This window comes from Staurois parvus, unplaced genomic scaffold (assembly GCF_062004578.1).
Source record: "Staurois parvus isolate SC_StPar_1 unplaced genomic scaffold, SC_StPar_1.0 ptg000018l, whole genome shotgun sequence".
NCBI classification, from domain to species: Eukaryota; Metazoa; Chordata; class Amphibia; order Anura; family Ranidae; genus Staurois; species Staurois parvus.
The window spans coordinates 6086688-6107813 of record NW_028317814.1 but is presented as its reverse complement, the minus strand read 5'-3'; the positions used below and the strand labels follow the sequence as shown (position 1 = coordinate 6107813).

At 41.3% G+C, this 21126-nt stretch overlaps 1 protein-coding gene across 1 annotated transcript in view; it reads left to right on the top strand.

Moving 5' to 3' along the window:
* Nucleotides 1-21126, top strand: part of MICALL2 (MICAL like 2) — a 143911-nt gene that overhangs the window by 42122 nt on the left and 80663 nt on the right. Inside the window, exons 3-4 of the mRNA XM_089682284.1 lie at nt 11696-11744; nt 14424-14565. Of these exons, the coding sequence (XP_089538410.1) occupies nt 11696-11744; nt 14424-14565 (191 nt within the window). The remainder of the gene's footprint in view (nt 1-11695; nt 11745-14423; nt 14566-21126) is intronic.

The following is a 21126-nucleotide window of genomic DNA, read 5'->3' as shown; positions in this document are numbered from 1 at the left end:
TTAAAATGTGCTCACAGTACAACTGCGACTGGCACTGGTTACTATGGGTTCATGTGAAAATGGCCTGTGTTTGAATTTGACCCATTCAGCTCCGCCCCATAGCAAAAATACTGCTACAGGGCGGCGGCTGTGCGCAAAACCACATGTGTATATATACGTGATTTTGCATTTCCGGCCACAGCTGTCAATCACAGGGTCTCAGCTGGTGATTACTCGCCGGTGCCCGGTGATTACTCGCCGGTGCCCGGTGATTGACGAGCATCTCCAATGGGGAGGGGGGAAAACGGTTAGTAAACAAAACACTTCTCTCCCCTGTCAGCTCCTGCACACTGCTTCGCATGGCTCTGCATAGCACAGCCATGCAAAGCAGTGTGCTTATAGTAGTGGTCTCCAAACTGTGGCCCGGTGACCGGATGTGGCCCCTTGCTTATCTTTATCTGGCCCTCGGGGCACTTTTCTTCCAACTGATACAAGACACTATTCCTTTCCTCCCACCAACAATTGGGCATAATTACTGTAGTAATAATTAGTGTAGTGGATGGATGATGGGAGCCTTGCTGGTGATGCCTAGCAAGGCTCCCATCATCCATCCACTACACATCTGCATCTGAGGCTGGTCAGTAGCTCTGAGGAAAGGGATTTGTCCCTGAAACGCGTCAGCCATTTGACCGCACTGACAGTTGGAACACCTTGCTTGCCGTTGTGGCCATTGTCATTATCCAAATTCTTTTTAGATACATGCTTCGTCTGTGAGTGTGTTTTTATTTCTCCTTTCAATAAACCTTGGATAATGCACTAGGTGTGTGCGCCTCCGGTTTATTCTCTATCTTTTCCTTGGGCTGTGGCTGACTTACTTTGATGATGCTTGAATAGTTCAGAGCCAGCAGGATGACACCAAGGATCTTTTTAGTTGTCTCTAAAGGTGGCATTTTGAACACCACTTTAAGGCGGTGATTCTTTGCAATGACCTTCAATGTAAGGGGCATTTTTCCCCAGAGACCCTTAATCCTTTTAGCAGGGGTTCCCCAAGACCTGAAAATAATTTTAAGGGCCCCTCTGGGTTATAAAGGTTGAGAAAGGGTTACCGCTTTTGCGAGTTTTATTGAGTAATCCTACATGACACCAATGCCTAATAAATAATCTTCTCAAAAGGCAGTAAAATGATTCAGATGATGGATCACAAGGTTGTAAATCCTAATCCAACAGGTCTGAAAGTCTCCAATATTAGAACAAAGGAGAAGTTCCACTCCAAGTCTTGAAGCAGCTTGAACAAAGGATGTGTTCTGTCATCCCTGTGAGGTCTACCATGCAGGAAGCTCCATAGAACAGTCCTAATGACTTCTATTTTGGGTGGTGGGGTCTACAAGTCATTGAGCCTTTCCTCCCACTCCATATTTTTTCCTGTGTTGTGTCAGTACACATGCTCTGTAGTTAACTTGTCTTTTTCTCTTCTAGCTGATACCTCACAGCTGTGTGCTGAGATAAAACAATCTGTTTATCACAAAGTCTATAAACTCCATGCTAGCAGCTGAGCATTGCGTCATCTTTAAAGGGACACCGTGGTGCGATCTCTGTCAAAATACATTTTGGGATGTCAACATTTTGGTAGTTTATCAACAACTCCACACTAGTAGCTGAAAACTGGATTATTAGAGGAACTTTAGTGTATTTTCTGTGAATATTCTTTTTTGTGTTGTTATAGTGTCATAATTTAGACATAATGTATTTTTAATTGCTTTTCATTTCATATTTAAATTTTTGAATTTCATTATATAGCTTTTAGGCTAGGTTCATACTTCTGTGTCTGTGTTTTCCTACCTTTTTGTGCGTTTTTTTTAAATGCAGTTTCATGTGGTGCCATTGAAGTAATTGGGGCCAAAAATGCACCGAAAGAAGCACCTGCACCTTTTTCAAAGACGCAGGGAAACATATAAGGTGGAAACAGGTCCCATAGGCAATAATGGAATTCCTCTTGTCGTGCATTGTCACTTGACAGCCAAATTTACAGGTGTCAACAGTATTACTATTATACAGGATTTATATAGCGCCAACAGTTTGTGCAGCCCTTTATAATATAGAATACAATAAAATACAAGAGGGTTAAGAGGGCCCTGCTCATAAGAGCTTCCAATCTAATAGGTTGGGGCAAGTGGTACAAAAGGTAATAACTGTGGGGTTGAGCTGATGGAAGAATTGAAAGTTACGTTGTTGGGTGGAGGCAGAATAGGCTTCCCTGAAGAGATGGATTTTCATGGATCGCCTTAAGTTGGACAGAGTAGGGGATAGATGGACAGATTGAGGTAGAGAGTTCCAGAGGATGGGAGAGGCTCTTGAAAAGTTCTGGAACTGAGCATGAGACAAGAGAGCAGGAGGTCTTGGGAGAAGCAGAGAGGATGGTTTGTGTGATATTTTGAGACAAGATTGATGATGTAGCTTGGGGTTGTGAATTGCTTTGTTCATAAAAAAAAGAAATGGTAAAGCAGGGAAGGCAAAATGTCATACACTGATCAAATTCAGACAGTTCAGCAGGTACCAGCCAAATTTCATTCAGTATATGGCCATTCCAGGTCAACAGAAGTCAATCATTTCATCGACTTCAGTTGAGGGACATGGTGGAAAATGTTTTTTTTTGTTTAGTGGCTGATGTTAAATACAACTAGTGTGAGTACTTGAAACTATATTTTCACAGATCGCCTAAAGTTGGACAGAGCAGGGGATAGTTGGACAGATTGAGGTAGACCGTTCCAGAGGATGTGGGTTCCTGTGGGTGTAGGATTATAACTTTTTTATTTTTTATGGTTGAACTGGATGGACTTTTGTCTTTTTTCAGCCAGACTAACTATGTAAGTATATTGATAGCAGCCACTTGTGTTTGTAAGTATTTAGCTAAGGAGAGGGGAGTCCAGCACTTGGAGCTATTCAGGCTATGCAATTGTGCACAGGAATTATGCTAGGAGGAGAGAACAGAAGGATGAGCTTATCAGTCCTCTGTCTCTCATTAATTGTCCAATCAGCAGGTTGGGTGTGTCTTGGGTCTTTTTGTATTGCTGTAGCAGTAATGAAAGTCCCAGACCTTGCTACACTTTCTAGCATGGGTGGCTGAGTCACAAGACTGGCTGAACAGAATTCCATATGCTTCACCTAGTAAATCAGTACCCATATATGTATTTCAACAGTGTACTTGGCTGTTTGCAGCTTAAGTAAACTCAGTTAGGTCTTGTGTACATTTGCTGTTGAGGTGGTAAAACAGGTGGTTGAATTGCATTTTTACCGTTCACAACTGCTCCCCCCCCCCCCCCTTAAGCTGCAAAGGCAGCCAGGTGGGTGTGTTGTACACATGCCACAGCAAAATTTATATGGCATTTGGTGAGTAGTACCACTGCTGAATGTGACCAATTAAAAGGAAGTGCTTGTGAAGTGGTGGTGTGGCATTTACAGGGTTAAACAGGCACTAAGGTGGAGACATTTCGCCTACTCACCACCTGTCAAACACCTCTGAAAAACTATCAGCTTAAGATCGCTTTTCAGATAGGTTGCAAGGATTGCCACATGTCTAATTGTACCCTAACAGTTGAAGTTTAATCTGCTTCTATTTTGCCTTCCCTTATTAACATGCTAATTACATTTTTTTAAAAAAAACTTTTTTGTTTTCATCACATAACTTACATTATACACAGTGACAATAACACTTGGTCTGTGTTCTTCTCTATGCAAAGCAGGCAGATCATGGATGGGGGGTGGGGGGGATAACTGACAGGGAGCTATATATAGCCTCCTGAAAACCATGATACTGGATGTCCTCCGGCCAGATAATGAGGGGGGGAGGGGTTCTATCCAACTTACCGCAGCTTCCACACTGTGAGAGGCTCACTGTGTGCAGTGAATTTACACTAACAAATTTCTATACAGTAGTGGAGCCTGCAAAACTGTGCAACACTGAAGGTAAGGCTGGAGCTCCGCTTTAGGTCACTAATAAAATGACAGTTGCCCATCGTGGCTGTTTTTGGCCAGATTGGGGACAATCTCGCATATGTAGGGACAGACAGATACTTGGCGGCTCTCAGGAGAACACTCATTGCCAAGTATAGAAAACCCAATCACTGCCATACTTCCCCAGAGATGGGCAGCTTCCCTGCACTTTTGCATTCCTTGTACTTGGCATGCAGTGTAATGCTACTTGGAAGACGTATACAATTTATAGCAACCTATAGAACATCCCATGTATATGGTAAATGCACCATCCCACAGGAAGTGTAGTCACTGAGTGGATGGTATTAAATTCCCATGTGTGCAAACTCTTCTGAGTTGGGTTTGTAAATCCTTATTAAATATTTAATATATTTTAGGATAAATTGGGTTAGAATCCAGTTGACCTGCAGTTACATATTTGAGTTGCGGAGGAAAAAAAATCAAGGCACTAGGAGGAAACCTTATCAGACAGGGAGGGAACATAGCAAATCGATGGCCATTTGTGCCCTTTAAACCCATGACATTAGTGCTGCAAAAACCCAGCATAGGCCAGCGGTGTTCAATACAACCTGATATGTTTAGATTTGTATTTAAATTTTTTTTTTTTCGTAAGGTGTGTATATATAGGAATTCTTCCACATACAATGATTTTAAAACTGTGGAATGTATAAAATGTGACATTTCTTGCTGCTCTCTGCATCTGATTAGCAGCATGTGTTGTGCAGTTCTGTGTCTGTCTCTTCTCGGAAGGTCTGAACACTATCAGGCACTCGGTGATCACAGGATTGTGCTTTGCAGTGTGTGACAGCACCAGGCAGGCAGGCTTTGGGTTTCCTGGCCGGGACATGCAGCTTGTGTACTGCTTCGGCCAGCAGTGATGTGGCAGTGACTGGGCTACACACAATGTACACAATGAAATTCAGCTTTATACAAAATACACAGTACATCTTTAATTCCTTCTTTCCTTGAGGAAATAGGGTCGTTGGTTCGAATCCCAACCACGGCACCACCTGCCTGGAGTTTGCATGTTCTCCCTGTGCCTGTGTGGGTTTCCTCCGGGTACTCTGGTTTCCTCCCACACTCCAAAGACATGCTGGTAGGTGAATTGGATCCTGTCTAAATTGGCCCTAGTATGTGTTTGTATGAATGTGAGTTAGGGACCTTAGATTGTACACCCCTTGAGGGTTAGGGACTGATGTGAATGTACAATATATATGTAAAGCGCTGTGTAAATTGACGACGCTATATAAGTACCTGAAATAAATAAATTAAAAAATGTGAATGTTTCGGAAGACATCCTAAAGTGCACGCACACACATTTGCTTGGTGGACCTTTATAAATATTGGTATGTATGGTATTGGTGCAAATACTGTGTGTGTGTGTGTGTGTGCGCGCGTGTGTGCGTGTGTTGGCTCTCACGTGGATACACTGAGCAGGCTAGATATTGAGCCATGGGGAGTAAAAAATAACTGTCAAAAGACCTACGTAACAAGGGAATGGAACCTTATAAAGATGGAAAAGAATATAGAAAAGATATCCAAACCCCTGAATATGTCAATCATTACTGTTCAATCACTTATTAAGAAGTGGAAAATTCGGGGATCTCTTGATACCAAGCCAAGGTCAGGTAGACCAAGAAAGATTGCAGCCACAACTATCAAAAAATTTTTTCAGGATACAAAGGAAGACCCACAGGTAACCCCAGGTGAAATACAGTCTGGTCTGGAAAAAGACTGAGTGGTTGTTTCAAGGAGCATAATACGACGATACTGGAACAAAAATGAGCTGCATGGTCAAGTTGCCAGAAAAAAACCTTGACTGCACCAATGCCACAAAAATCCCAGTTACAATATGCCTGACAACACCTTGACACGCCTCACAGCTTCTGGCACACTGAAATCTGCAGTGACAAGACCAAAATAGAGCTTTATAGTCACAACCTTAAGCACTATGTTTGGAGAGGGGTCAACAAGGCCTATAACAAAACAAGAATACCATCCCCACTGTAAAGCATGGTGGTGGCTCACTGATGTTTTGGGGGTGTCTGAGCTCTAAAGGCTCGGGGAATCTTGTGAAAATTGGTGGCAAAATGAATGCAGCATGTCAAAAAATACTGGCAGACAATTTGCATTCTTCTGCACAAAAGCTTCGCTTGGGTCGCTCTTGGACTTTCCAGTATGACAGTGATCCTAAGCACAAGGCTCTCCAGAAATAAAAGAAATGTGTTTTCCTGCTCGCTCATGAAATGGTACATACAGTATGTTACCAATTGTGTGTGCCTGTATAAACCTGTATAATAATTGCGTTTGTGTGTGTGTGTGTATATACTGTATAAAGTCAGTCCAGGTGGGGAGCTGCATGTTTTAACCACTTGCTGTCCGCCTGCTGTTTATAAACGGCAGGGCGGTGGCACTCCAGGGGCGGGTTGCCGTTCATAAACGGCACCCGCCTTTTCTAGCTGTGCGCGCTCCCTGGGAGCACGCAGCACCGCGATCCGGTGCCCACTGTGTCCTCCGGACACAGTAAAACACCGATCGTCGGACGGGACCTCTGTACGAGGTCCCGATCATGTGATCGCTGATTGGCCAATCAGTGATCACATGCAAAGTAGTAAGCAAGATGTCACTTGTGACATCATTGCTTACTACGTGTGAAATCTGTGAATGATCACAGAGGTCACATGGTACAAGGCTATTCACAGCAGCCTTGTACCATGTGACAAGGTGTGACCAATCACAGCTCTCTCAGTATTTCTCAATGGCTGCAAGAATGCAGACAGAGAGAAGGAGAAATTGTTGCTTTTACATCCTATATGGGTGTAAAAGCAATCACTGTTAAAAAAAAAAAAAAAAATCTTCATCACCTCCCACAAGTAGTACAGTGTAACCATGGTGACACTGTACTGCTAGGGTGACGGTATGTAAAAAAAACAAACAAAAAAAACCCCCCATAAATAATAATATAAAAATGTAAAAAAAAGTTTAAAAATTATAATTTTTGGTTATAAACTAATTTGGCTTATTTTTTTTTTTACTAAAAATATAACGGAATACATTTTGGCCAAGATTTATGATGAAAGATTATTTATTTGCAAAATTTTATAAGAAAAACACTTTTTTTCAAAATTTTTGGACTTTTTCATTTACATAGCAAAAAAAATAAAAATCCCAACGGTGAATAAATACCACCAAAATAAAGCTTTATCTGTCTCAAAAAAATGGTAAAAATGTCATATGGGTACAGTATTGCATGACCGCGCAATTGTCATTCAAAGTGTGATAGCGCTGAAAGCTGAAAATTGCCCTGGACAGGAAGGGGGTAAAAGTGTCCAGACAGGAAGTGGTTAAAAAAAAATCAGACTCAACCAATCTGTTAGGCTCCAACTCTTTATGATTGCTATGATTTCAGTATGTATCTCCAGCACACCATGGATCTTGGATCTTTGAAATTGTGTGCAAATGTTTATTGAACTGATCACATAACAGCACAAAAACTTCCATGTTTGGGGCCATGTAGGACCCCTTCATCATGGCTGAGTCTTTAGTGTGAAGAGACTGTTGGGGTCTGACCAGCACGTTGACATTTGCAGTGCTGGATTAGTGACCCTCAGCACTTGAAAGTTCAGTTGTTAGGTTGAGGTAGTATTGGCTTCCCTGAAGGGATGAGTTTTCACAAGTCGCCTAAAGGCTGATAAGAGTAGGCGATAGCAGGACAGATTGGAGTAGAGAGTTCCAGAGGATGGGAGAGGCTCCTGGAGGTGAGCATAGGAAGAGGGGTTAAGGGAGCTAGAGTCAGGAGGTCTTGGGAGGAGCGAAGAGGACGGTTTGGTTGAAATTTTGGGATGAAGTTGGTGATGTAATTCTGGGCAGTTGTGGATGGCTGTATATGTTAGGATTTTAAATTCTATTCGTAGGACGAGTAGAAGCCAGTGGAGGGATTGGTGGAAGACACTGATTGGTTGGATGGTGGAAGAGTCTTGCTGCAGTGTTCATGACGGACTCATATATTGTTATGAATTTTTTTGATGAGAATGTTATTGTTAGACATATAACTGGAATGAATGAATGCAGCTCAGTGAACTGACCCTGTTTGTATTGTGTGCGTTGGGTGTACTGTTGCTGGGTTAAGCAGGAATAGACGCTTGTCTCATGTGCTTCCTTATTACTGAGCATTGTTTAGCTCACATGCTATCTCTTTATTGTTCTCATGTCCTGTTTGATTATCAGGGAGATCCTAATCAGTTTGGTCTCGGCCTAGTCCTCTCATTGTCGGGCCCAGTCACTCCTGAAGTGTGGCAGTGTCCCTGTACAGGAAGCACCTGGTTAGATACTGCGATCCAGCAATGCAAATCCATCAGGATGTGAACTCATGCTTTCTTGGTTGCCCAGCTTTACAAGCTCAGCTTGATTGCAGGGACACCAGTTTGAAGTCAGCTTTGACCTCAGGTGACCTCTATCTTTTATTAATTCATTTTGTCACCACCATTGTCTTTTAGCTTTATGCCCTAATGGACCAGGACAATCAAAGACTGCAAATTGTTCCCATGTTATTAACTAGTGAATAGTCCCTGCTAATGATTGTTCGTGTATAGACTAGTTATGAACTTTTCCGATGAAAGATCTTTTTACAAACATAAGAGTCCTCATTGTGAAAACTTTCATTTTGGTACCTATGGAGGTATGGGTGTCTGTAGGCACCAGCTGTCTCAGGGGAAACAAACAGGGACTGGCTGGGTTAAATCCTTCCTGGCCGATCAACTTTTCTCCAGAGTGCTCGATCAGGGAGCATCCGCCAAGCCATGGAGAAACATACAAACATTCCTTAATCCATTATTACAGGCAGATCAGGTTAGTTTTCTCTAATGTTTGTAAACTTTATAGAATCAGAAAACTCAGAGGCGTAACTAGAACCTTCAGGGCCCCAGTGCAGAAAACCATGAAGAGCCCACTGACCCCGGCTGGGGGCCCTCCCTTTGAGCCTGGTGATGGAAAGCCAGGACCTGGTTGTAAGTGAGACTTTTGTGACCACTGGTGTTAGTAGTTTTTTTTTTTGTTTTTTTTATTATTTTTTTACAATTTTATTTTTTATTAGTTTTTACAATTTTTTTTAAGCCCTGTGGGGGCTTTGGTGAGATATTAGGGATTTTGAGAGAGAGAAAAAAAACAGCCCTCAATCTCCATCTCTGCAGTCTCAGCTGCACAGAATGAATGGACAGGAATGGCTCTGTACAGAGCTTCCAGTTCATTCACAAATTGAAGCATAGGAAACTTCAGTTATGGATGGACAGAGTCAGTGACCGGTACTGATCACTGACTATAATTATTCAGTCTTATTCATTCAGACGAGGAAAAGGCCAATAAATTACACATTTACTGCCCCTCCCCCACTCTCAATCCTGAAAGCATCCCACATGGTAACCAACGGCAGAGGGGAGGGGGGAAGCCAGCAGAGCTGAGGGGGGGGGGGGGCAAGGGGCCTGAGGGCAGCAGAAAGAAGCAGGATAGGAAGGGTAATGACGGTGGCATATAGAGGAACTGATGCCCTTCATATTCCTCCTGCAGCCGCTGAATGCTTTTGGAAGGGAGAAGAGGCGAAGCGGGCATTCAGCAGCTGCAGGAGGAAAATGGAGGGTTTTGGTTACTCTGTATGCTGTCCCTCTTATCCAGGCTTACGGGGGAGACGCAAGGGCCCCTGGAGCATGGGACTTGGCTGCAAGTAAGACCCCTGTACATACGCCCCTTAGAAAACTATTAGATATAATTTTGAAAATGATCACCACAATTCAAATAATTTTTTTTTCTTATTTATGTCTTGTGAACTTTTTTGAATTCTGCTATGTTGACCATACATCTAAGGATGCAGTTGTTCAACATCACATTAGTTTCAGCAAAAGAATTGTGTTATTCAGAAAACAGTTAAGGTACAGTGGATATAAAAAGATGATTGGCCGTGTTGGAAAATTTAATCGATCCAATCCATGACCCGCAAATAATCCATGTATAACTAATTATAAAAATTCATAAATCCAGAAAAGTCACATTTATTTAAAGATGAATAGCTATTTTCAGTACACAACTGTTTTCAATGTGAAATGTTCTAAACTTGTAATTCTGTGCAGTTATCTGCTTTTGTGCTCCGTGTTATTTTGATTCATATGTAATGTTCTTGTGCAAACACAATCACCCCAAGTGGACACATACTTACCATAGAGAATGGACCTTCAGATTTGAACAGTTTTCAACAGGCATTCCCCTTCTCAGCATTTATGGACAATCTATACCCCCAACACGGGATCCTTTCTGTTTTACATTTCACTGCCTATATGACTCCTAAGGGTATTGCTCAAAAGGATAGAGCAGACTTATTATTATATTATTATTATTATACAGTATTTATAAAGCGCCAATAGTTCGCTCAGCGCTGTACATTACAAAGGGGGACAGAATATGTGACAGAACAATACAATACAGTGCAAAACATGAGGGGATCGAGGGCCCTGCTCTTTCAAGCTTACAATCTAGGAGATATGCTCCGTAGTGCATTCAGTAACTTAAAATCAGTGTTCCATTAAAAATCAACTAAAAAACTCTCACTCTCCTGTGCACTTAGAATGCATGCTAGATCCTGACAGCTTGTTCCAGTAAACATGGACATATAGGTACAAGGGAAGGATGTCACCATGGGCACTCCAGTAGCGTACATTATTCTCCCAGCTCATATGACCTTGCATTTATGCCACAATTGTGGGTGGTCAAAACTTCTATTTTATGTCTTGCAATTATCCCTTACAGTAGGGCTGCATCCTCATTTCAAGAGTTATTTGCTCATTTTGTCAAGGGGAGAGTGGAAGCAGTTTTACTTAACTGATCCTCCTCTCCCTCTGCAGATGGCTCTCCCCTATGCTGCGGTGGACTGCCCTCACCGTCAACATGTCCAATGCAGAGCTATGGGCTCTGCTTTAGCCTTGATGACGTCAGGATCCTACAGTGCAGAGGAGAAGAAGCTGTAGTTCTGGGGAAGGGTGAAGGGACTGGATAAGTAAATTTAAATTTTTTGTTTTCCTAGACCAGTGGTCTCCAAACTGCGGCCTGGGGGCTGGATATGGCCTTTTGCTTGCTTCTATCCGGCTCTTTAGGCACTATTCCTACCACTGACATCACCAACAGGGCATAATCACTGATACCAACAATAAGGTACTATTCTTACCAATGACCCCAACATTGGGACACTATTCTTGCCAATGACACCAATGGCAGGGCACTATTCTTCCCATTGATACCAACAATGGGGCACTATTCCTTCCCCTGGTCAAACAATAGGGCAATATTCCTCCTACTGATGCCAATGATGGGCCATTGAAGCCAGGGTGTTTTCTACTTTCACGGGCCATAGTCTGGCCCCCTCAGAGTCTTAAGGACACTAAACTGGCCCTTTGCTTAGACACTTTGGAGACCCCTGCCCTAGACCTAAATGAGCACAGTTGGGCAGAGCCCCACTGCAAGGGATCATTTTTTAGATTCTCAGAGTTGGATTTTAAAGTAGTTTTTTTGTGTATTTCTGTATTTACTTGTAATTGTTTGAAGGAAACAAAACTTCTTGGTGAAAAAATGGCTTCATTTTTGTTTAAGTATTAAATTGTCCTATTGTTTGTACTTGGTATATAATTGGCATTTGTTGCCGATCTGTGTGACCTAATACATGATACTTTTATCTTTTTTTTTCCAGAGATTTCAACTTGCTTAGTAAGGAGAATGTGTATGAAAATAATAATTTGGTAAGTTCATTTACACAACTAATATTTAATATTGCTGAATTTCAGGAGGTTTTTTTTTTACATGGGTTAATCAGAGCTGTTAACCTCCTCTGATTTCTGTTGTAATTTGAACAAATGGTGTGTATACCATTCTTTTTTTTTTTTTTTGTTCAGAAAAATCAATTAACAAAAGGCGATTGTGGCTTGGCCACGTATGAACCCCCAGCTACTTATATTGGACCATAGTATGCCCAATACTCTGCTCTCAAAGAGTTTAACTGTCAGGTGGTTTAAAGTATAACACAATGATTAAAGCCCCTCCATAAAAATAAAAATCTCCTTTTAGGGGCTCTCTAGTCATTTCAAAATACACCTCTTTTAACATGGCACACGTGTACAGCTCCATCGGTTGCATCCATTTCAAGCAATAGAAAAAAACAAACTAATAGAAAACCTCCGTATACCCAATCCTATGCCTGCAGTTGATCCAGAGCATTTGTTTCCAAACTGCGGCCTTGGGCCGGATGTGACCCTTTGCATGCCTTTATCCAGTCCTTGGTGCACTATTCCTTCCACTGATACAAGACATTATTCCTCCCACTGACACCAACAAGGGGGCATGTATTCTTGAGAGGAGCTTTAAGCAGTTCCCTACAGCCCACAGTACATTTACTGCGGGTGGACAGCATGGGCAGTTTGAATCTCGTACATGTACGTCATCCATCCTATTCCAGGTTTGAGGTGCACATTTGCATGCCTGCTGCTAACCTTCACTTTCACTGACTACAGCAGGATTTTGTGAGCAGGTCGAGGCCAATGATTTATGGCAGAGACCTGCTGATTGGCTGTAGCCAATCACAACACAGAGTCCTTTGTTTGCAAACATGTAGGGCTCTCTACACAGCGCCAGATTGCCTGCCACACTATCATAGTTCCACTAAAAGTCACTGATCGCCACCATTTCCAGTATAGCGTTATAGCTGCGTAAATTCCAGCATATAGTTTGTAGGCAATATAACTTTCACACAAACCAATTATTATACACTTATTGTTTTTTTTTTTTTTTACCAAAGACATGTAGCAGAATACATTTTGGTTCACATTTATGAAGAAATTTTATTTTATTGTATGTTTTATAACAGAATGTAGAAAATATATATTTTTTTCTTTTCAAACTAATATAATAAAAAATAACCCAGTGGTGATCAAATACCATCAATAGAAAGCTCTATTTGTGTGAAAAAAAATATAAATTTCATTTGGGTGCAGTGTTGCATGACCAAGCAATTGCCAGTTGGAAGTACTGCAGTGCTAAATAGCAAAAAATAGCCTGGTCATGAAGGGGGTAAAACCTTCCAGAGGTGGTTAAATAGAAATTAAAGCATATGTATAGCCAAAACCTTTTTTTTTTTGTTTTAATAGAGTTGGGAAGACTTAAAACTCCTGCTAGTTTAATTTGATGTACCATGGGGAAATTTTTGTTCACTTCCTGTCCCAGAGACAGAAAGTTTCATTTATTTCCTGTCCCCAAAATGGACCAGGTAGTAAGAGGAAATTTTCCAAAGTGAGGGGGATTCCCCTCTTACACAGTTGTCCCCTGGAACAGATGTCACCTTTTGAAAGGTTTCCCCTTACATATTATTCTGAAAACAACTCTAAAATTTAGCATTTCCCTCACTCTCTTCATTAGAGACTATGGTTACAGGGCCAGTAGCGGGATGAATCTGCTCATTGGGGGGACACAGACAGCAGTAAACACCTGACAGAGGATCTAACCTTCCCCCACTCTATCCAAAATGTAAAAGAAAGTTAATTATAGAGATACACTTTAAGTAAAAAAATTAAAGCTTGACTCCAGCTAACACTTTTAAGCAGTAATAGCAACAGTTTTTCTTTAGTTAAAAATGTGTAAGCCAAATAGCCATTTTATGCACCATCTGCTCTGTTCTGTGGATTCTAACCACCAGGGTTACTAACCCAAATCAAAATCAGAGAATCCGTATGACAGCCTGGCAACTATTTTTTCAGAAGTATTGGTTAACAATTCAAGCCTCCATTTTTATTCAAAAGTTGGTGCTTCCATTCCCAATACTAGAAAAGACCATTAGGTGCTGATTGTAATATTTTAGGAGCTTTGGCTTGCTGACGTCTGTGGTTTGTCTGTTATAGTCCTAGATTGTAAGCTCCCAGGATCAGACCCTCCTATCCCTCTTGTATTGAACTGTATTGTTGCTGTATTGTCTCCTGTTATATTGTAAAGCGCTGAGCAAACTGTTGGCGCTATATAAATCCTGTATAATAATAATAATAGTCAATAACATACTATTTCAATGGCTTTGTCAAGTACGGGTTGGTGGGCTTTTATGTTCCAAAGATGCTTTTTACTTCCAATCCACCAACAGTGTGATTTTTTTTTTTTTATTTATTTTTTTAAAATTGAAACTAAAGACAAAAAAATAATAGAAAAAAGTTGCCTTTGTCTGTGTGAGCCGTTCAGTTAATGGTTATGGAGAAAGGTGGAAATGGAAGCCTTTTTTCACAAACAAGGTTTGTTGAGGTCTTATATTTGGGTATTGACTCTATGTAGCAGGCTTTTAAGGACCATTCTCCAGCTGTCTTTTGTAACTTAGTGCAGGTCTAGTAATGACAGCTCATTTTCTTATAATTAAAGAGTCTTTTACTTGTTTCTCCATACTGCAGGCTTTCCGTGTTGCAGAGGAAAAACTTGGAATTCCGGCTCTGCTTGATGCAGAGGATATGGTCAAACTACGTGTGCCAGACCGGCTGAGCATCTTAACTTATGTGTCACAGTATTACAACTACTTTCACGGACGCTCTCCTAGTAAGTTGCATGGTTAACTATTTGGAGAAAAGTTTCTCTCTCTTTCATATTTTCACATATTCTAGTCATTTTGGTCCAGAGGAAGGAAAAATAAACTCCTTGGGCTATAGAGGTATGTTTTTCCTCAACCGTCAGAAAATGTGTTCCTACCCCACAAATAATCATTCTGTGGGTCAAAATGTTTCCATGCTATGCAATCACACCTGAAGCACTTGCTTCATTTCTTGAATTGTTTGTATTCTTCTGTCCTCTGATGCTACAAGAGTGCCTAGGAATAAGCAAAGTGGAGGAATAGTGGTGGACTGTGCCAGACCATTTTTTCCCCAAATCCCTTTGGTAGAGACCACATGATTGGCCCCAGGGGAGACAGAAATGTTAAATATCTAGAGTATTTTAGATGTCTTTGTATCATTTTGAATGATTGCTTTGGGGAGTGGGTGGTTTGAATATGATAGGTCTTATAAGAACAATAAAGGTCCACTTTTTTAAAATTATTTAACAATTACTATTTTGTGAAATAGCAGCACCCATAGCTTATCTACTCTTGTCACTAAGGCCTCTTTCTGTACTGATAGAAAAATTTAATTTTTTGCATATGCTGCTGATGTCAAGTTTCTAATGGAGCTTCAGGCTTCCATGCAAGGGATGACTGATAGTAGTGTGTATGTGTGTGTGTATAATAGTTCCTAATACCAAAGGTAGGTAAACTATATAATTTTAAGGTAAGCCAGTTACGATTTTGGGAATTTCAAACTAACCATATGATGAAAAAGTCTACAAATGAAAATGTACGCCTAGGTTGATTTCCTCTGGAGGTAGACCAACGCTCACAGTGTCTTCCTGGCACTTTAAATTGCATGAGAGTATAAGGTGAAGAGCCAGAAATTTGTTCTCCCAATAAAAGTACTTTATTACTAAAGGGCACAGTGTGCAAGTTACAGCAGCTTACACTTTTTGTAAAAAGCCTTTTTTCATGGCTATGAATAAGGTTTTTTTTACCGAAAACCCGTAAGTTGTTGTAACTTGCATTCTGTACCCTTTATTAATAAAGTAATTTTTGGGGGGGGAACGAGTTGTCAGCTTTTCACCTTAAAATGATATGGAAAAGAGTACACTTCAGTAAAAACCAAAAGTCAGAAAGGTCAGTAGATCAGAGTAGGGATGATCTTAGAATCTTAGTTGGAATCACCTGAGCAAGCCCACTAGGAAGCCGTCACTGTACTGGGCCAGTCATAACAGCTGGGCCATTCTCCATCCTGCAGCTGCATATATACACTCCCCTTCAGGGGTGTGGAAATTTTTTAAAAAACTACTTGTCCAAAGGACTAAATTGGACCCAATCTACTTGTCCTGATTAAAAAAAAATAATTTTAACCAAAACCATATTTAAATCTGAGGTGCTTTTATGAATGTCCGGGTCTTTTAAAAACTAAAGGGGCTTTATTATCGCCTACTCTGTCCACTTTTAGGCGATCTCTGAAAACCTATCTCTTCAGGGAAGCCTATCCCGCCTTCAGCTAATAACGGAATCTTCCATTCCTCCTATCAGTTTGTCCCCTACAGTTATTACCTTTTGTACCACCCGCCCCTCCTTATTAGATTGTAAGCTCCAAGGAGCAGGGTCCTCCTATCCCTCTTGTATTGAACTGTATTGTTGCTGTATTGTCTCCCGTTATATTGTAAAGCGCTGAGCAAACTGTTGGCGCTATATAAATACTGTATAAGAATAATTATGGTAACTTAAAACTTTTAATATTAACATTGCGCTGTTTATCTCCTCCTCACCTCCCTGTCGCATCGCGGAACTAGGAGGGAGGGGAGAGACCTTGCAGAGTGATGAGCACTGATTGGGTGCTCATCAGGAAAGGGGAGTGTCAGGCTCTCAACGCTTAGCAAAAGTGCATCTGCTGAGTGAGTGAGCATTGGCCCTGATGAGAAAAAAAAAAAAACTATTCCTTCAGGTTACCCTTTCACACGCGTACTTTTCTGGCATGTGTGGGAGCAATCAGGCGGCAGCGGAGCTGTCCAAATGCTTCCACCTGACAAGTAAGCCCTGCAGCTTGCCCGCAGCAGGATTAAATGTATTAAAAAACAACCTACCTGGCGCCCGGAATTGCATGTCCTGGTTGTCGGGCTATGCAGATTGCGCATCCCTGCCCTTGTGGTTGTGGGGCAAGAAATGCCCCAGCTGCAGATAATAAGCCCAGTACATTGACAGCTTCCTGGTGGGCTCGGGTGGGTTTGGGCTGGCATTTGAACATGCCTAAGGTCATCCCTAATCCAGAGATCTAGACATACAAATTAATATACATATCCTGGCTTCCTTCTAAATGCCTGACCAGGGGCGGACTGACCATTTGGAGACTCGGGCACTGCCCGAGGGTCCGGGGTCAGTAGGGGGCCCCATGAGATGTCAATGGTACCTTTTTCATAGGCTTTTATGAGTTTGGGCAAGGATACAGGGGCCCATGATCCCCTATTGCCCAGGGGCCCCATGAGTTGTCAGTCCACCCCAGTGCCTGACTTGACCCTTCCTGCATCCCAAGCCTCCCTATTGGTCATTTATAATGCCATGGGCACCCCCACTGACCAATGGAAAAGACTTAGATAGCGGTAAGGCAGCGTAGTCAGGTTTGAGCATTATGAAAAAAGTTGAGAAAAGATTAGTTTCCTTCGTCTCTGGATCCACTCATGGTTTTGATGAACTTTTCATTTTGTGTATGCATTTTTCACTGTCTGCTCAGTTTGATTTCCCGTTTGTAACAGGTTTTATTTAAGAGGATTTGGTGTGTGTGAATTTAGAATAGTGAGTATTGCCCCAACTAATCAGTGAAATTCAAACCCGTCTTGTCCTGTTCTTTATATGTTCTTCAGTACAATAATAAAATGCATAATACGGTATCAATAAAATAAAGTACTCAGAACTGTTGTCTTCGTGGGGAACTGTGTAAAACCAATTCTTTGGTGCTTTCATAGCCGCCTATGCTCTTTCTCCTCTGTGGGAATGCCCTCTGCAGCTGAGAGGGAATGAAAAGATTCTGTCTCCCGGGAGATTACTTCAAAATGTTTTCAATTGTACCCCTCATACAGATGGAGAGCCTTTCTTCCAAACCACAGTGCTGAGAGGAATGTGGCCTCTGCTAACTAATGACCCTCGCTCCTGACCTCTTGTGCTTTGACAGATAAACACTAGGAAATACATTGTAGACAAGAAGAGTCTTAAAAAACTCTATTAAACAATATCTAAAGTGGTGAAACATACAGTACTTTCTGTTTATGAGGTTCTTTAACCAGGTTTTTGCACATTTTTACAAAAATTTTAATATTTTTTATATTTTTTTGGCCATGCTGTCTACATAATTGGTAATAGCTAATTGAGTCTGCACTGAGGGCAGGAGTTGGACAAAACTGGGCCGGGCCCTAGGACAAAATTAAAGTAGCCCTCTATTACTGAAATTCTGTACTAGTTGAGCATATTAGCAGAACAAATGGCCTAAAACAGATACAAAAAGTAAGGTCTAAAGAGTGCAAAGACATTTGTGGATAATATGAAAACACGGCGGTACTTATCAGAGTGCAATTAAATAGAGATAAATCTTTTAGGTTGAAGATATTTTATTTACGTTTAATGCAAGGGCATTCATTTCTATTATCCACGATAAAGAAAATAGTAACAGACTCATATAGAAATTTGTCAAATGCTAGAGCGCCCCACTGAAGTCTGCACACAAAAGCATGTCTTACTTGACAATAAAAGTACGTAGAGAGAGTGACTCCTCAATTATGCAAAATTATTGAAACAAAGTAAACCAAAGAATATCGAAAGAAAGAGGAAAATAAGGAGAGGAAGGAAAAAGCGAGAAAAAAATGAAAAAAAGTGGTAAGGACTTCCATTGAAGAAAATCATTCCCATGACCATGAAAAATACCAGCAAAGGGGACATCCTGGACAAGCAGATGTTTTCTAAAAATTTGAGTAGAGATAAAACAAAAATTTTGTTTATCTGGGGAGGAGTAGTGCATCCATATCAGCCAAAGGACATTGAATTTATCCCAAGCATCAGATTCGCTTGCCAGGGATTCATCTATCTGCATGGTATCAAAAATAATATCCACCCAAAGAGTCAGCGGAGGAGTAGAAGAGGATTTCCAGTATCTGGATATGAGTTGACCCCTTTAAAATAATCATGTTTTGTTGCTTTGCAGCCTGAAAAGAAGACACACAGTTTTTGTTTTATCCAGCTGTATTTGCTCAGTGCAACTTATAACATCTAAGTGAAAGATATAACACCAACATGTCAGGGGAAAAAAATCATAAACAGAATCACTGAGTTGGAAAAATTATCACCCTTCTTCTAAAATTGACTAAAATTTAAAGTCAGTCAGGTGTAGCTAATCACCTTCTCCATGGCACTCAAAGCCATTTGATTTTCAACTGTGAACAGCTGTGGTCATTTTGATTAGCTTAGCATGAAAAGAGCTTTCCTGGAGCATTTCAGTCCCTGGTAGTTCAGCTGAAGCAAACAATCAACGATGGGTGGCAGGGCACTGTCAAAAGATCTCCGGGATAAAATTGTGGACAGGCACAAGTTACTAGATGGATACAAAAAAATGTCAAAGGCTTTAGCAATGCCTCAAATCACAGTGAAGTCTTCTATTAAAAAGTGGAAGGTATTTGGTACAACACAGACCCTCCCTGGATCTGGATGTCACTCCAAACTGGATGAAAGAGCCAGGAGGAAACTGGTCCGTGAGGCTACCAAGAGGCCTACAGCAACTCTGAAGCAGTTGCAGGAATTTCTGACAAAGAAATTTCTGACAATATCAAAAATTGTATGGGAGGGTTGCAAGAAAAAAAACACTCCTCAAGAAAGCCTATATACAGTCATGACTGAGCTTTGCCAAAATGCACCTTGAAGATTCTGAGGCCACATGGAAAAAGGTGGTATAGTCAGATGAGACTATTGATTTGTTTGGTCTCAACACCAAACAATATGTCTGGTGAAAATCCAATACTGCTCACCATCCAAATAACACTATTCCTACAGTACATCATGGAGGTGGTAATATCCTGTCATGGGGGGGTGGGGGTTCTCTGCAGCAGGGACTGGAGCACTTGTCAGGATAGAAGGAAAAATAGATGGAGCAAAATACCATCAAATTTTTGAGGAAAATCTGCTGCCCTCTGCCAGAAAGTTGTCAATGGGAAGAAGGTTTACCTTCCGACATGACAATGACCAAACTTACACAGCAAAAATGACCACATAATGGTTGAAGGAGAAAATAGGTGAATGTCCTTGCATGGCCTAGTCAGAACTCAGACTTTAGACCCCATTGAAAATCTGTGAAATGACTTGAAGACTGCAGTCCACAAATGGCCATTATCAAATTTAACTTAACTTGAGCAGTTCTGCAAAGAAGAGTGGGTAAATAGTGAAAAGTTATTAGAGACATATCCCAACAGACTGAAGACTGTAATTGAAGCAAAGATGGTTGTTCAGTTTGACGTAGATGGCTGTTTTCATCCCTCTTGTAAACTATTTGTCCCCTTGTCCATAATATACAGGAGTTGGACAAAAATAAGGACACACTACATGATTTGCAGGTATGAAAGTGACAACATATTTCACGTTGAAAGCGGAAATGATGTAACATTCGTTTGCTTCCACTGTGTGATGAGACACCTAGCTAACAGGTGGGAAGCCTCACTTTTGGCATTTACTGCGTGCGCTGCTACTATTACAGAGTCATGTCAGAACTTACTGAGCTTCAAAGAGGACAAATTGTTGGCTCCACTTAGCTGGTGCCTCTGTGACTGAAGTTGCCAATTTATTGCCGTGTCGCGAAGTACAGTATCAAAGGTTATGATGGCCTATACAGTTTCCAGGAAAACGTCATCTGATAAGCAAAAGCACGGTCGATGTGGTCAACTGACCGAGAGAGACAAAAGGACATTGCACAGGATTGTGACCCGGAATAAGAAAACAGCCACTGCAAGATTGACTGCAGAGCTCAATCTCAGTCTTAAAGCCCGTGTCCACAAAAACTGTGCGGAGGGAACTCCATAAGCAAGACATTCATGGGCGAGCTGCAATTGCCAAACCACTGTGGACTGATATTAATATTCAGAAGAGGAGAGAGTGGTGCAACACCGATAAATCATGGCCCATTGATCAATGGAATGCTGTATTATGGCCTGATGAATTGAATTTCAAACTGTTCCCAACCACTGGATGTGTTTACTTGTGGCAATGGTAAAGCTTGATGGTGGCGCAATCATGGTTTCGGCTGCCATATTTTGGCATTCTGTAGGCCTCATCATAACCTTGAAAGGTATAGTCATTGCCAGCGACTATGTACAAACTTTGGTCGACCATGTGCATCCTATGGTGCAGACATTGTTTCCCGAAGACTGTGCCATTGGAGAACAAGGTTTGAACTCTCTTTCTGCCTCCGGCATCTCTGCGAGGACTGGAACTATTTTTGTATGGAGAGTGGTAGCAGATTCCATTATCCACCATCCAAGACTTTTATTTCCAAGAGAATTCAGGTTGTCTTGGAT